Genomic DNA, 15,515 nt, shown 5'->3' with positions numbered 1-15,515 from the left:
CTCCCAATAATGATTAACTTGACATAATTTCAGTCACATTTTATTCAAACCCACAACGTTATCCAGGCGGAAACTTATGATACATTACATGTTAATCTTATCTTATATCATGTGTACGTGTTGTTGATGATTGTCTCACTCCAATTCTTTCTTTTAATCACCAAATCCAAACCAAAGTTTGATCGTGATGTGAAAATCTGACATCATGACAGCCCCAGTCTGTGCCTGTGTGTATCTTCGAATACTCAAACACTGACCACACAACCAGGATGGGTTCACTCATTGTTTCCACCTCTTTAAATCTGAAGGCTGCCATGCTTCACTCATGCTTTTGACTCCCAAATCTGCTCCGTACTCATGCGAGGTGCAAATCCTTACAAATAAAATGATAATCGATTCCAGTAACGGTGAAATAAAGTCTGTGAGTCCTGAGCATGTAACCTCCATCCTGTGTTCACCGGTTCGTAAACAAAAGCTCATCGCGTCCACCTGCATTTTCTGAGACGTGATTGTACAACAGTGGCTATTAGTTATGCACTCGGTAGTCAATTTATGGATTGATCCAAGTCTACAATAATAGCATCGTCTTACAGCATATTTACTGTTATCTGAGGATACTGTTTCCATGGCGATGGGGAATTTGCAGTCGTCGTAGATAGTGGTAATTTGTGATCACTGAAGTTTCTGTGTTACCATCCTCTCCTGCGCCGAGCGACTAACAACAACCAACGACTGTTTTCTACTAACAACACAGAACACACACATATATATATACTGTATGTGTGTGTGAGTGTGTGTGTGTGTGTGTGTGAAAAGAGAAGATTTGCTTCATCTGCTGTCGATGCATCATCCATTCAAAACTCTGGCTACAGTTGAATCTGCTTCTTGCTACAAATAAAATAAAATAAAAATTGAGCTACAAACACTGAGTTTGGGGGGATACATGTCTAAAACTGTTTGATGCTGGAACCCAAACAACCCTGCATCGCTTCCAATAATACGGTGAAGTCATGGGTAAAGCAGAAACACTTTAATTTCCAATGCATGGACTTATTTTATTGTGCTTGTCGTAGGCACAGAAGCTCTGGCTGTTAAGTAAAAGTACAGTAGCTGCCTCTCAATTATGGAGTAGAGATAAATATTTAAACAGTTTATACACTTTTAACAGTTTCACAGATCATGAAATCTGAGGTTATCTGGTACCGACTACTCATGAAAACCCCGAGTTTACAGCAGGGGTCTTCAACGTTTTCCAGTTTTTCAAACTGATGGAGAGATTGAGTAGGGACCCCCTGCTCAAGTCGGCCTAGTGCTATTATAAATATGTATTATTATTATTATCATTTTGCATTCAATATTAAACAGGTCCAAATATTCATTCTTTTTTATTTCAAACTTGTGTGACCATGCTGGAAAACTGTGGAGGAAAATTTGAGGCCCCCCTGTTTAAGGCCTACGTTTTACAGCTTCTATATCCCTAAAAGGTCATTCTTTAAAAATCAGCTCAGTGGAGGAGAAAACAGACGACATAAACCATAAGAAAATACTTGTAGCGAGCAAAAAGATTCTCTGTAAAGCTTCATAATAACTGCACACGATGAAGCATTAGTAAACACTTTATTCATCGTGTAGAAAGGATCCCTCATTTAAAATGGGTATTTACCCACAGGACAGTTTCTGACCTTTTTTATTGTCAAAATAAGCAAAAAGGTCAAAGTGGCTGAGGCTTATTGTTAAAGGGTTAATGACTTGTGTTGGAAACCTTGACTTCAGAGCAGAACTTTGGTCACGCTTTATAATAATAATAATAATTATTATAACCCTTTTTATGTATTCTGGAAATTTGTTCTTGCTGTTATGACCCAACCATTGGGGGGTTGGGTTCACTTGATGCAGCCTCTAGGTGCATCAAGGCCATGGACATGGTGGGAGGTGAGTCTGGGACCCCTCGGTCCAAAGCTGCATCAATAGAAGTAACATTATGACGACTGACGGGATGAAAACCTGGTGACAATTCAATGTTTTGCTGGGAAACTTCTGGGCCTGACATTCATGCATGTGGGTGTTACTTAGACATGTAGCACCCACATAGACCAGACCAGACCAGACCAGACTAGACCAGGCACCCCCCCCACCCCATAGCAATGACTCTCCTTGATGGCAGCAGGATGCAGCCTGACACAGACACACAAATAAAATAGTTTAGGAACAACTCAAAAACAAAACAAAACATGGAGAACAGCACAAGCTCTGGCCTCCAAATTGACTTGATCCTAAACTGACCAAGGACCCATAGACCCTCACAGAGACACAAAGGGAGACCTACACAACATTAGGAAGGTGGTCATAATGTTATGCCTGATCGGGGTATGACACGATATAAGGGAAACGTGAAGTAATTCACAATTATCTAAACTGAAATCTAGAAGAAAGCAGCTAAAAATGATCTGAAAACTTTCTGAAACCAAAGAGTTTTCCACTGTGATGACGATGATGTCAAATATTTGTCCTTTTCCTTCTTCTTCAGGTGAATTCACGTCTCAGTCTCATCTCATTTTAGACCTTGTACTTATTAATTATAAAATATTTCAACGTAACTCTTGGGGGGGTATTTAAGAAGGAGTGTGCCGACTTTAAAAATAATGCACGTCCAGTCCCTGCTTCTTTATTCCGTCGTGTTTATGTGAACGCTTGTTACGCATCAGTGTGAAACGAAGTCGTGAGTAACATTCTCTTCACCCATGTTCACCTGCTGATCCACGGTAAACAGCATGAGTCACTGAAGAGTTTGTGACAATAAAATAGAAACAGAGGCACCCAGAAGACTAAATCCCACGGCGTGCTCTGTCAGCGGGGACATTTTTTTTTTGACATCCACTGATGTCAAAAAAAAAAAAGAAAAAAAAAAGGGAGGGACGTTTAAAACTCACGCTACGGCATCGTCTCGTGTTAAGATTAAAACGGCATATAATTTTAGACACGCTTGAATGCTACTTGCGCCATTTAGTTTCCAAGGTAACGAGGAGGGTATATTTAGAGAGCACTAAACTGAGACAGAAGAAGAAGAAGAAGACGAAGAAGAAGAAGAAGGAAGGAAGGAGGAGGGGGGGTGAGGGTGGATGGTGGTGGGGGGTGTTAATAATCTTGATGGAGCAATTACAATTAGCCAAAGTCAAATAGTAAAGATCAAAACACCTCGTCTGCTTACAGTGGAAGGTGAGAGAACGCTCGAGAACGACCGCCCAGCTCATTCAGCACCACTTCTGACACTTGCGTCATTCAGTATTTGGTGGCATTACTGATTCATGCGGTACAGTAGAGGTTTCGCTTGAGAGCTACTCGTCGAGGGGAGGTTCAGGGAAAATACAGACGTCAATGAGAAGAGGTGCTTTTTATTATTTATTTGTTAATTTTTCTTGGTGGTGGTGGTGATTTTATGTTTTATGTGTCGAATTCTGCGGTCGCTTAATGTCAGGAGGTCTGAAAACTCTACTGAGAAACGAAGAATTAAACCTTTGCAGAGCATAGGGTCATTAGATTTGTGCTTAATCAAAGGGTATTTTGTGCACATTTTATAATATAAAAGACAAACAGCAACAGGCAACAATCATATGCTTTAATTTGTTTTTACACCTCAGATCCTCTTGACTGTCGTGGCTCTCGTTTGGGTCTGGACAGTTTAAATAGCTTTCGTTTAAACCATAGGTCTTCAACACACAAGGCCTGCGACTGTCATGGTTCTGTCTTTTATTTTATTTTTATCATTGTTTTGAGTTCCCTGTCTTATCTTGTTTAGTTTCATAACTTTCTATCTGTCGTGCCTTGTGTTCCTGTCTTGATGTCTGTCTGTCTGTTGTGTTTCCTGTTTTATTTTGTTAAGTTTCTGTATTTCCTGTCTCTTGCGCCTCCTTGTGTGTCGATTGTTCATTGGTCTCACGTGGTTCGATTGCCCTCACGAGTTTCACCTGTGTCTTGTCATCCCTGAGCCCTCTCTGTGTATTTATAGCCCCTGCCTTCCCTTTGTTCCTTGTCACGTCATTAATGTTACTTCTGATGTTACCTTGTCCACGTTCTTCGTCTTCGTGCCACGTTCCTTGTTTTTTTTTTTTTTTGCTCCATGTCACGATTCTTTTGATTTTTGTACTTTGGATTTAGCTGCCTGTCTGCAGCGTCTTCTGTTAGATTTATTTGTTTTCATTTAATACTTTTTGTTTGAAACCCGGCCTCATCTTTAGTCCAGCACTTGGGTCCTCACCTCAACACCCAACCTACTAGACTGCGATTGGCCGAGAGCCTATTCAGTGCCCACGGGAAATCCCAGAAGCACACTGCAGTATTAGCAGAAGACAAGCTAACAGTGCATAGTACATATAGGTATGTTTATGTTTACGGCAGTTGCACCTGTGTATTGTCTGAATAACTTAATATTGAATTCAAAATGATATTTAATCTCAGTTTAATCAGTTTGGGGTCCATGGCCTGATAAACATTGGTTTAAATCGTAATTTAAAGGACCAGTGTGTAGGATTCAGTGGCACCTAGTGGTGATGTTGTAGACTGCAACCAGAAACCTCTCCCCTTTAAAAGCTTGCATGAGGTCCCGTGGTGGTGGTGGTGTTGGCTTCCACATCAACATAAAAACACAAAACAGGTCTTCTTTAGATCCAGTGTTTAGCCCAGGTCAGGGGTCTTCAACATTTTTCAGGCCAAGGTTCCCAAGTAGCGCCCCCTACCTACTATATGTGTTATATTAAACTATATTTATAAACAATTATTATTATTTTACATTCAATCTTAAACCATCCCTTATTCCTTTACTAAACTATGTTAAATTTATGTTAAAGCATATTTAAATGAATTTAAATTTGTGGGGGGAAATTAAAAAAAAAAAAAAATAGAAATACTCTAATCAACCAATGATCTTGTCCTGAGGTAGATATAAAAGGCTCATTCTCAGCAGTTTGCAGCTAAAGGTGATTTAACACTAATGAAAACATAATTATCAACATTAGGGATGTCCAGGTCAAGTTTTTTAATTTTTTTTTTTTTATTCCTCGATCCAATCTTTTAATATTCAGTGTCTGATCTTAAATAAACAAAATTTCCCACCCTGTAGAGGCTTTTCTTCTCTCCCTTGTATTCTCCTAGATTAAGTTCATACCATGTGACTGGATTAAGTCCAACAAATGAGAAACGGTCATTTGTACTTTGGCTCCAGAAAACCTTTGTTCTCTGCTACAGGAAGGAACTGGTTTAAGACCTGATTCTGTCTCAAGGAAACTCATCTCTTCTTTTTAAACACCATTCAGTGTTTGTTGTTGTTTGGATGCAACAAAGTCCTTGGTGTAGTCTGCGTATTCCATTTATTATTTAATGATTTGACAGTCTCCTACTACCACCTCAACCAAACACCCACACTGAACAATTTACAAATCTGCATCAGACTGACGTTTTTAAAGTTCTTCCACGCAGCAGAGACGTTCAGTCATTCTGATTCCTCTTCTTCTACTTTAACTTTTGACCTCAAACCTCCACTAAAACAGAAAAAGAGAAGATAAAGAAGAAGTCGTCTTCTTTGACGATGGGCTACTAAGAAGAATGTGACGTTCTGGAGTTACAGGGACGTGGTTTTGTTTTACAAGCAGGTCTAAAATAAATAACCACAAAAGGTCGGGCTTGGCTAAAATGCGACACCGATCTGATCTGATCATTTTAAAAAATACCTGGACATCCTTAATGATAATGGCTAAGAGTCCCCTCTAAATTATACACACTTATTCTCTAATGCAAAGGTCTTCAACGGGGTCTGCGGAGATACTGCAGGGGAGTCGCAAAATCTTTGGTTGATTAGACATTTTTTATGTATATTTTATATCACAAATTTAAAGAGAGACTATTCATTCCTCAGGTGAAATCCCATGTTTGTCTGTATGTTTATGTCAGGTATGATTATGTTTATGCCAGTTGCACGGCCGCCCTACTGTTGCTGTTGTAATGTTTGAAATAAAAAAAATGGATATTTGAACCTGTGCATTATTTGAATAGCTTAATATTTAATACAAAATGATGTAGTTTAATATAGAACACGTATAATTGGTAGGGGCCTTGAAAAATGTTTAAGACCTCTGCTTTAAATACATTATCTTGGCCTGTAGCAAAATTAATCTTGGATAAAAGTTCCTCTTCTACCTTGAAGTATGGCAGAAATCCCTGACGACACCTCACCTTGACTGTAAAAGTTGTTCAAACACTTTGATGAAAAAAAATACAATTTCTGTAATTAACGTGGAGCCGCTAACGTCTGAGTACGGCCCTGAGTTTAGCCGAGCGTCCTCGAGGGTTCTCGCTCACGTCGCCCTTCTCCGGCTTGATCACTTTTCTCCGCACAGGAGTCCAATAGTCGTTTCTGACTTCTCTCTTTTCGTCGTTTAGTTTCTTCTTCCTGGTGCTTTGTGTCCTCTGGCTGAAGTGATCCAGATTCGTCAGGTCGTCTCCGCGCAGAAAACGCTTGACGAGCCTGTCTTCCAGCGAGTGGAAGGTGATGACGCAGAGACGACCTCCGGGTCTGAGCAGAGCGCGGGCGGCGCGCAGGCCCGCGTGGAGCTCGTTCAGCTCGTCGTTCACGAAAATACGCAGCGCTTGGAAAGTCTTGGTGGCCACGTGCGCGGGGCGGTGGAGTCGGTCTTTACGCACGTAGGCGACGGCGGCAGGAAGCGATCCTGGATAGAGACAAGACAAGGTCAGAGTGAGTGGATTTTGTAAAAGCTAAACGTCTAATGCACTATATTGTGTAAACAAGGATGATGGAAACAGAGTATTTGACTAAACCAAATAAAACCAATGAAAACCAGAAATCAGATCTCGGGCCCGAAACCAAACCTCGTTAGCCAATCATTTCCCTTCCTCTGCCGCTGCCGTCTCCTCCCTCTGATTGATGGAACGCTCCTCCTCCTCCACCCGCTGGTTCAGTCTGACTGAACTTTTAACAGAGTAAATCTCAAAACTCAATTTCCAGCAGGTTTTTTTTCTAGGGAGAGGACCGGGATTGACCTTTCATTCAGGAAATACTGTTTGTTTATATACAGTAACCAGGAGGCAAAAATAATACGAGCACCAAAGAAGGATGGATGGCGACTGGAAGACGTAGGGAGGACGCTAGCTGGGTTCACATGCAGCCAAATATTCAGATTGGAATCGGTTCAGAAGCTCAAACTGAATGAAAATGCTCCATATAAACACCTCAGTCGGAAAAAACAGGCCCAAACTGAATGAAATTTGGGAAGCGATCATGTAAACGGTGAATCCGTTCTATCTAAACGTGCAGCGACGACGTTCGACTGACTCTGAAAGATCGAGATATTTTTTCTCACGCTTAGACGGCAGAAAAAATAGAAATGTTGACCTGTTTAAAAACGTCCATCAAAAGTTCATTGAAGCTGGGATAAACTGAAGAGTGGAACAAGTTCAGAACCGCTGGAAAAGATTGAAGATCAGCAACTATAAAGATAAACAACACAACCGCAAAAGTCGATATGACCCCACACTTTCCGAATCAGTTGCTTTAATAATAAAAGTGTAAAAACAATAGTATCTACTGCTGATCAATGAGGAAGAGAAAGTCTCTGTAAACCTGGCTACTGTGCTGGACATTAATTAATAACGGCTGTTGTTAGCCGCCTAGCTTCAATGTATTATGCTAACGCCTTATTTTTTGTTCCACCTTTTGTTTTGTTTCAGCACGTATTTCACTACATCACACTGGGATTATAGCACACGTCAGTGGGTTGTAATAGGTTTCAGAGATGAATCAAAGAGACAAACCAGGGACCAAGACGATCAAATCATCCGACTACATCCACACTACGAGCGGCAAAGATTTAAAGTCAGTTTATTAATCCGTTAAGGAAACAGTTTAGTTGCAGTTGCGCCCATAAAGTGACAGCTCTGAGAAGATAGATTAAAATAACTATCTAAAAAATGTAAATTGCATCAAAACTAAATAGTATTTACAATTAGCGGAAGATGTTTTACATTAAATTATAACAGAGTCTGAGTTTACTGGTATAGAGGCTGTTGATGGTCTGTTTACTGTGAAACAAACTAAGGTTGGGTGGTTTACAGGTTCATACTGAATACAGGTATTTTATTTTGTTATGATATGAATTTATAATATATCGTCATACTGGTGTATTTGTTTACACAGCGCTGGGAACTCGGCACCACCAGACACTGTTTCAGACCGGACCATTTTCAATGTAGCACTTCTAAACACACATGTGTCACTGTGAGGCAGCAGAATGAGAAGACTGTTTTTATTTTTGTTTGTTTGTTTGTTTGTTTGTTTTTAGAGTGACCAGACGTCCTCCATTTCTGGGGTCAGTCCCTGTCTTAGTTGACCTGTCCCCCGGTTAAAGTTTTCCTTGAAAATTTAGGCTTTTTATGAATGAGAACATTCATTTAATGTTGCGCGCAGACTACAGTTATTACGGTAGCCGGTCGCTGCTATTACAGACATAGCAGTTTAAATATGAATAAATATGTAAAACTAATAAAACCATAACTGTCCCAGATTCTTCATTTTATCTTGATAATATTTAATTCCTTCTTTTTTTATTTTTTATCTCTGAGCTGTAAATGTCCCCAGATTTCCACATCAGCAGCAGTGCTAACACGGGACCACGCAAACCTGTTTTACTACTAGTGTGGGATTATTCTACAATATTTACTCATCATCACAGTAAAATAGTCCATTATTAGTCAATCTACTGCATTAATTCCTCTCTCAGCCAGTAGAAAAAGTTGTGAACACGTGATTATGCATGAAAAAAAAAAAAAAAATACTGTGATACCGTGAGAATTACATAGATCTTTGGTCATACCACCCTATGTCAAACACAAATCACTGTTTGGTGCGTTACCGCATCAGCAGAGCATCTAAACCACCTCGACGCCTCATCAGTTCCTTCACGTGGCATTAAACGTCGAGGCTTTTGTCGCCTCACGTCGTCCGCTTCCATTAAGAATGAATCGCAGCTGGGTGCTTGTTCAGCGTGAACGCAGCTTTAACGGACAACAGACACCACTTCGTTGTCATCGATAACTTCTCTAACGTGAAAACACGAGACAATCTGAAGAAGGAAACCATCTGTGACAAAAGCGGCGTCCCACCACGCCGCTTATCGGCCACCGCCACACCGATCCACACCTTGACTCCTGTGACTCTGAAGACTCTCGTGTGACCTAATGACTCATGTGCTGCGTGACCTCCTCAGCAGACCACAGGCGTTAACACCGTGTGAATAACACGGGAGAGGCTGGAATCGGCCTGGATCTCCACTGGTCAGATGGGGAGGACTACAAGCCTCCTCCTGAATCGACTTTCACTTCGAACTTCTACATGAACCACGTTCTGTTTAACATTCTGGGAGTCATCACACAGCAACTTCGATGAAAAAAAAACATAAAGAAACTAAGTGAGCTGTGGTAAGAGCGCTGCAGTCGGACTGAGTCGCAGGTCCGTCAGAGGCTCCGTGTGGAGCAGATGGAGGGTGGAGATGGTGTTGATATGGCTCGTGTGTCACTAAAATACCGAGGTAAAAGCAGCCAAATGCCTCTCGTGATCTCTCACTTCGCTGAATGCCAAGTTCAAGTTAAAGCTTCTTATAAAACCGCTCCTCTCAGTGCACCTATCACTATTCAAAATAAATGAATAAGAAGGAAAATATTGTGCTGTTTGCTTTCTTGCTGGCAGGTGCACTGGTTCCTCTGTAAAATAAAGGCCGATTCCTCCTCCTCCTCCAGTTATTTGAGCGATCCTCCCTCAAAATGTGCATGTGCAACACGGTGCAAGGGATTACACACTGCAGACATGCAGAGAACGCTTCAGACGGGGAGAACGCCGCACGTACGGGTTTGTGCACCCGGTGAAAACAAACAGCAGGATCCAAGATGCAAAGTAGAAAGGATCCCAAACTAAAAGCTGCTCATAAAAGAAAAATGCAGCGTATCTAAGCTGTAAAAACATATTTGCTTTATATTAACACATGTGACCGGGAGGTACCCTGACCGAGTCACACCCCCCCACACAGAAGACAAAACAACAATTAGACACTTATATAGACCCATAGAGAAACTGCAATAAATAGAGAAGTGAGTGATGTGGCATTTCTCTCCTCCTGCACTAAACAGCCCAAGGTGTGACTCACACTGCAATCAATACAATGCCTGCGCAGCAAGGACCAGTCCTGGTCTGGCCTCACCAAGCCATGTGCTCTCTCTCTAATTCATCTTTCAAAGGTCCTACAGACAGATCCATGGAGAAAAGAAGAGATTAAGTTGTGTACATAAAGGAGAAACCGGGTAGTTAAGAAGGAACCACAACAATGTGTTACACCGAGCGGACGGCACACAACATCACACGGCTCCTTTTGTACTCTGTGCTCTGCCTTTGTGTTATGACTCATCTTAAGTTGCTGTATTTTACAGCATCCATCAACAAAGGCGAGAACTACTACTACACGCAGCAATAAGCTATGGACAACACAGCGTTTGATCCTCCAGTGTTAGTCAGTAAAAAAAAAAAAAAAAAAAACAACAAAAAACCTGGAGTTTGTTCACAGCAAAAAATAAATGAAACAGGAAAACATGAACACAACAGGGAGGTAGAACAACGGTGGTTGTATTTGCGCAAATGAAAAATGGAAAGAAAAGAAAAAAAAAGAAAAATATATCAACAGGTTTTTGCCAGAAACCCCACTGGACCGTCGGAGAGTGGAGTGAGATCACCGCAAATTGATTAATTTATCAAATTTAAGTGCTTTGTCACATCAAGGTTGAACGGTGCAATTCACTGGCAAGTCCTCGCGAGGTAGGTAGGTGTAGCTGGAGCCTTGGTGACGTGGTAGATATTTGCAGGGCTAACTGGGAACATAACCGAGCACAGAGAACAGAGCTGGAGCTACAGACTGGCTGGTTTCATAGGCAGTGTGTGTACCATGATAGACCCCCCCTCCCTTAGGGAAGCAGCTTAATCTCCAGGATAAAAGTTACAAAGTTTTTACAGATCTACAGTCAGATGGCTAAATTCACTACATCTGAATTCACTTAGTTCCTGGAAGTGAAGCCACCCCACATTATTCGGAGAAAGATCTAGGAATTAGGATTAATAACATTATACTGATACCGACGCCATTATTGATTCCGCTCATTGATCCCGTTCTTCATCGATTCCTTCTGTGAATTTCTGGTTTAGAAAAAGTAGCCGTTGGTGGTTTCATGTAAACAACAGAAAGAGATAAGAGCTTGTGTGAGAAAACCAACAGGAAGTGCCTCAGTTTTCTGCTGAGACTTGTTGACCAGAGATTACTGAAAACATGACACTTTCTGTATTTAATGCCGTGTGTCGTCCACAAATGCTTCATCATGTCGATGGTGTTGCTGCTCTTGCTTAAAATTAAAATGCTGCACAAGTTGCATGTTGCGCTGTTGAAGTCCTTTCTGGTGATGTGAAGCCAAACTTTGGATCGTTTCAGTTTCTCTGCCATTGTGACGTAAAGATTGTTCTTCTTCTTCTGTTTTATGGTGGTTGGCAAACAACTGGGATGTAAAGATACAGCACGAAAAGGATCGATAAGCATGAAGACTAGTGATATCAATAAATTGAACCCCATCCTTAGTAAAATCCTGTAATGGCAGAGCTCTTTCAGGATACTGCAGGATGTAGACGTCTTAACCTACGCATGTAGCGATCGTTGGTGCAAGACATTTATATTGGTCAGTAACAACCCCACCCAAACCGCTGTGTCTTTTTTTGCCAGTCACGTTAATTTTTGTTTCTACTTCCTGCCTCAGTGGCGACTGAAACTTGCGCAGAAATTTCGGTGAAGAACGAGTCATATAAACGTTTGTATCTTCAAACCTCCTCAACCAAACTTTCCTCTGTGTATTCTGTCTTTATTGATCCAAAACCATCATTTTATGGAGATGCTATTACCAAACTTGCAGTCTGCGTTGCTATGGTGCGTAGTTACATGTCTGGGGAGGTGCACGTCAGGCTACAGCGCTAGAGACTACACCGGGTCTGGGCTGTCGCCATAGCTACGACATCAAATTGACGCAGAAGTTATAAAGTGTGCTGCCAGCAGTTGGCGCCATCCAGCTCAACTGCCCCATTTCTTCTAAGTCCCACTGCTAACAGTTGGTTCATGGTGGATGTTGCATGATCTGGTTGCCTAGGTAACCAGATCACGCAACATATATTTCCGTTGTCGACTGATTCCAAGTGAAACAAGCAAAACGTTAAAAGAAAAGAAAGAAAAAAGCTAACTCTTCTTGTCATGTGTCCATCTGTAAAACAAATAGCATCAACTGCTTCATCTGGATTCACCCAACGGTTCAGGTCCGTTATCAGCGTGAAGCATGGCAGGAACCGGGGATGTCCCGATACGTTTTTTTACATTTAATATTCAGTATTGGCCGATCTGAGTCCTGATCCGGTCGTAAATACATTTATAAAGACTTTTTTTTTTTTTTTTTAAATCTTTCTTGTATTCTCCTATAGTCGGACTTGACACCGATTTGATCTGATCATTTTAAAAATGCCTGGATCAGCCCTGATACCGTTCGGTGTGGTTCACATTTTGTCCCATACGTCCTTCAACAGTATCAACTATTACCACTGACTGTCACCTAAATCATGTCCCCTTAAAGTAGATAGTGGTCACCACCTGTTATTGCTACAGATCTTGTTGGTAATTTCAAATTCAGTTCTAGCAGAAAGCTGGTCTGGAGTCACTACGTTAGGAACTGATCAGGCAAAGATCTGCAGGACCAATCAAATTGTTTCTGTAGCAGTAGCATGTGTTGTAGCCGTACGCAGAGTTGAATTTGTTAACAACAAAATGGCTCTGATAGGATGTTATTTTTTCTCTCTCTATCGGTTGAAATAGGCTCCTGAATGAAAACCATGTGGTGTTTTACCAAACTAATATTCTGTATATAGCCAGGTCAGACTAGGTTATATCAACTGTTGCTAAATACTGTTAATTAAATGAGAAATTCAACTCTGAGAGCTGGTGGGGAAACATAACATGACTGTCTGGTCTGAAGCACGTTGCATCAGCACATGAATTTTTACCAGTTTATATGTGAGAACAGTGGATAAGCATCATTTTACCCATTCATTTGCACTATTGTTTTGAAATGCTGCTATTCCTCATTGTACCAGTTACATTCATTTGTGTGCTACTGTGCGCCTTACTGTATTTTACTATATCTGCTTTAGTTTTTCAGCTTTATGATGTATAGCTACTATTTACTTCCGAACCAAAGAGCTGCCAAATTTCATTTTATTGTTTTTCACCCGACAATAACAATAAAGATTGTGCATTTGAATATGACTAAATGCAAAAGGTTTACATCCCTGCACAAATTGAAGTAAAAGAAGCACATTGTCTGCAGTAATATTGGAATAATTACGTATAATGTCAACGGCGTGAACCTGCACGACCAAAGGAGCTGTCACTTATGATGTCTCACTACCAAACACGGGCAAACACCTAAGCCCTCATCATTTCTCCTGCGACTGTAAATGTTTCCTTCCGATCGGTCGCAGAGCTCCCCCGTGGAACTTTCCTCAAATCAAGACCTCTTGGATTGATCTGAGTAAACATTGGCGGTAATTCGCTTTGCTCTTCGAAAAAGATCAAACAGCTGCTCTTACTCACACCTGTTCTCCCAGGGTGACACTGACGCACGCACGGCTCCGCGCAACGACCGCCGCTCGTTCTGCAACTCAAATATCTGGAGTCGCACGCCTTATTTTTAAAAAAAATAGATAAATAAATAAAATAAATAAAAACAATTAATCTAATCCCTGCTTTGTGCACGGACGCATATTTAAATTTGAGAGTGAAAAGAGGGAAGAGAGAGCGAGAGAGATGGGCACCTGCGTGTTAGATACTGTTTTGTGTTCAAGGCGTTAGCCACAGTCTGTTCCAGCCACCTCCAACTCCGTCTTTGTCTCATCTTTGCCTTTCAAAGAGAAGGTGTGGAAAAGAAAGGCACGCGGAGCAGAGGCAGGAGAGAGTATGATGATGACTGAGATCACAGTGAGGCACACATGTCCCACCGGGGGGAAAGACAGCCTTAATAACTCCACTCGTGTTTTATTTTCCCGCACAGCCTCCAGAATGCTGCGGGGAATTAATCAGGGTTGTGTCTCGCTACCTGCCACCACGCTGGCCAGCTGCTGCGTCCGGGTGATGGGGTTGACACGGCGTGCCTCCACAATGGCTGAAGCTATTTTCCCGGCGTATCTTTCCTCCCCATACGCACTGAGGATAGATGCAAGAGCCTGTTGATCTAAGGTATTCACAACGTCAGCAGCGCGGGGCATGTCGGGGTACCTACGCACAAAGAGAAGCCCAATTAAGCTGCTTGACGTCATGTCCTTGCTGACAGTGGCGAATCCTGACAACTCTGAGATACAGCTGAAAACCTTTATGGCTGACAGTTATGAATAGAATGATTGTGAGGGAAGGAGAAGAGAAATGCAGCTTGTGCAACAGCTTATAATGGAGTTATCTTATTGTGCTGACATTGGACCGAGATCCGGATTCATTTAAGAAGCCATTCGAGGAGCATCAGGCATTTAATATAGACACACTTTGAAAACCTTTTGTAATTTTAGTCATATTTCAAGGCGGTCTTAAGTAATGTGGCTCCACGCTTAACGTCGTCCACGACAAATAAAATCATCCATATTAAACTTAGACTTAGACTTTAATGATTCACAAGGGAAATTACTTGGTCACAGAAGCTTAGTTGCACATAAAAGTAACACCACAAGTACAAAAAAAGATAAAATAAAATAAAATATTATCTAGTGAAATAAAATAAACAGTGGAATTAGCTTTATGAACAAATGTACAAAAAGTAGCTCGCAAAAGAGGTATTTTGATTTGTTAAAAATACAATAAATGTATAAGTTTAATGTTGGGGTGCGGGACCCAACCGTGTTGTCTCTCTGAGGTGGGGGTGTCAAACATAGGGCCCACGGGCCAAACCCGGTTCACCAGAGGGTCTAATCTGGCCCGCAGCATGAATTTGCAAAGACTTTTACTGCGATTCTTTCAATAAAAGTAAGAGCTATTCCCAATGTGTGTTTTTGATGTGCCGAGATTGCACTTATTTTACAGAAGAGGATAGTTCATTAAATGTTAACGTTTTCATAATGTACTTATTCTTCTTTGCGCTGAAAATAAGGGATGCATTTGGAGTTGACATTACTGATTATTATGCTATTACTATGCTATTATGCGGTTACTGGTCCAGCCTGCTATGAATCAAATTCGGCTGCACGTGGCCCCTGAACTAAAACGGGTTTGACACCCCTGCCCTTAAGAGTTCTTGCACTATGAATGAAAGATTAGTCCTCTTAAGTGGTTAACAAACATGGGTGATTCAGCCCCATTTTTTATTTTTTTTGTTGGTTTCTCCATTTTTGCCTAATTTCA

The 15,515-nt window shown here is 41.2% G+C and overlaps 1 protein-coding gene across 1 annotated transcript in view; it reads right to left on the bottom strand.

Moving 5' to 3' along the window:
- Positions 1–5,361: 5,361 nt before the first annotated feature.
- Positions 5,362–15,515, bottom strand: part of mettl15 (methyltransferase like 15) — a 49,016-nt gene continuing 38,862 nt past the window's right edge. Inside the window, exons 5-6 of the mRNA XM_047580736.1 lie at positions 14,227–14,405; positions 5,362–6,719 (exon numbers count right to left, since the gene is read on the bottom strand). Of these exons, the coding sequence (XP_047436692.1) occupies positions 6,295–6,719; positions 14,227–14,405 (604 nt within the window). The 3' untranslated portion in view covers positions 5,362–6,294. The remainder of the gene's footprint in view (positions 6,720–14,226; positions 14,406–15,515) is intronic.

This window comes from Mugil cephalus, chromosome 3 (assembly GCF_022458985.1).
Source record: "Mugil cephalus isolate CIBA_MC_2020 chromosome 3, CIBA_Mcephalus_1.1, whole genome shotgun sequence".
Lineage (NCBI taxonomy): Eukaryota > Metazoa > Chordata > Actinopteri > Mugiliformes > Mugilidae > Mugil > Mugil cephalus.
The sequence above is the reverse complement of the archived record's forward strand: the minus strand, read 5'-3'. Positions and strand labels throughout refer to the sequence as shown.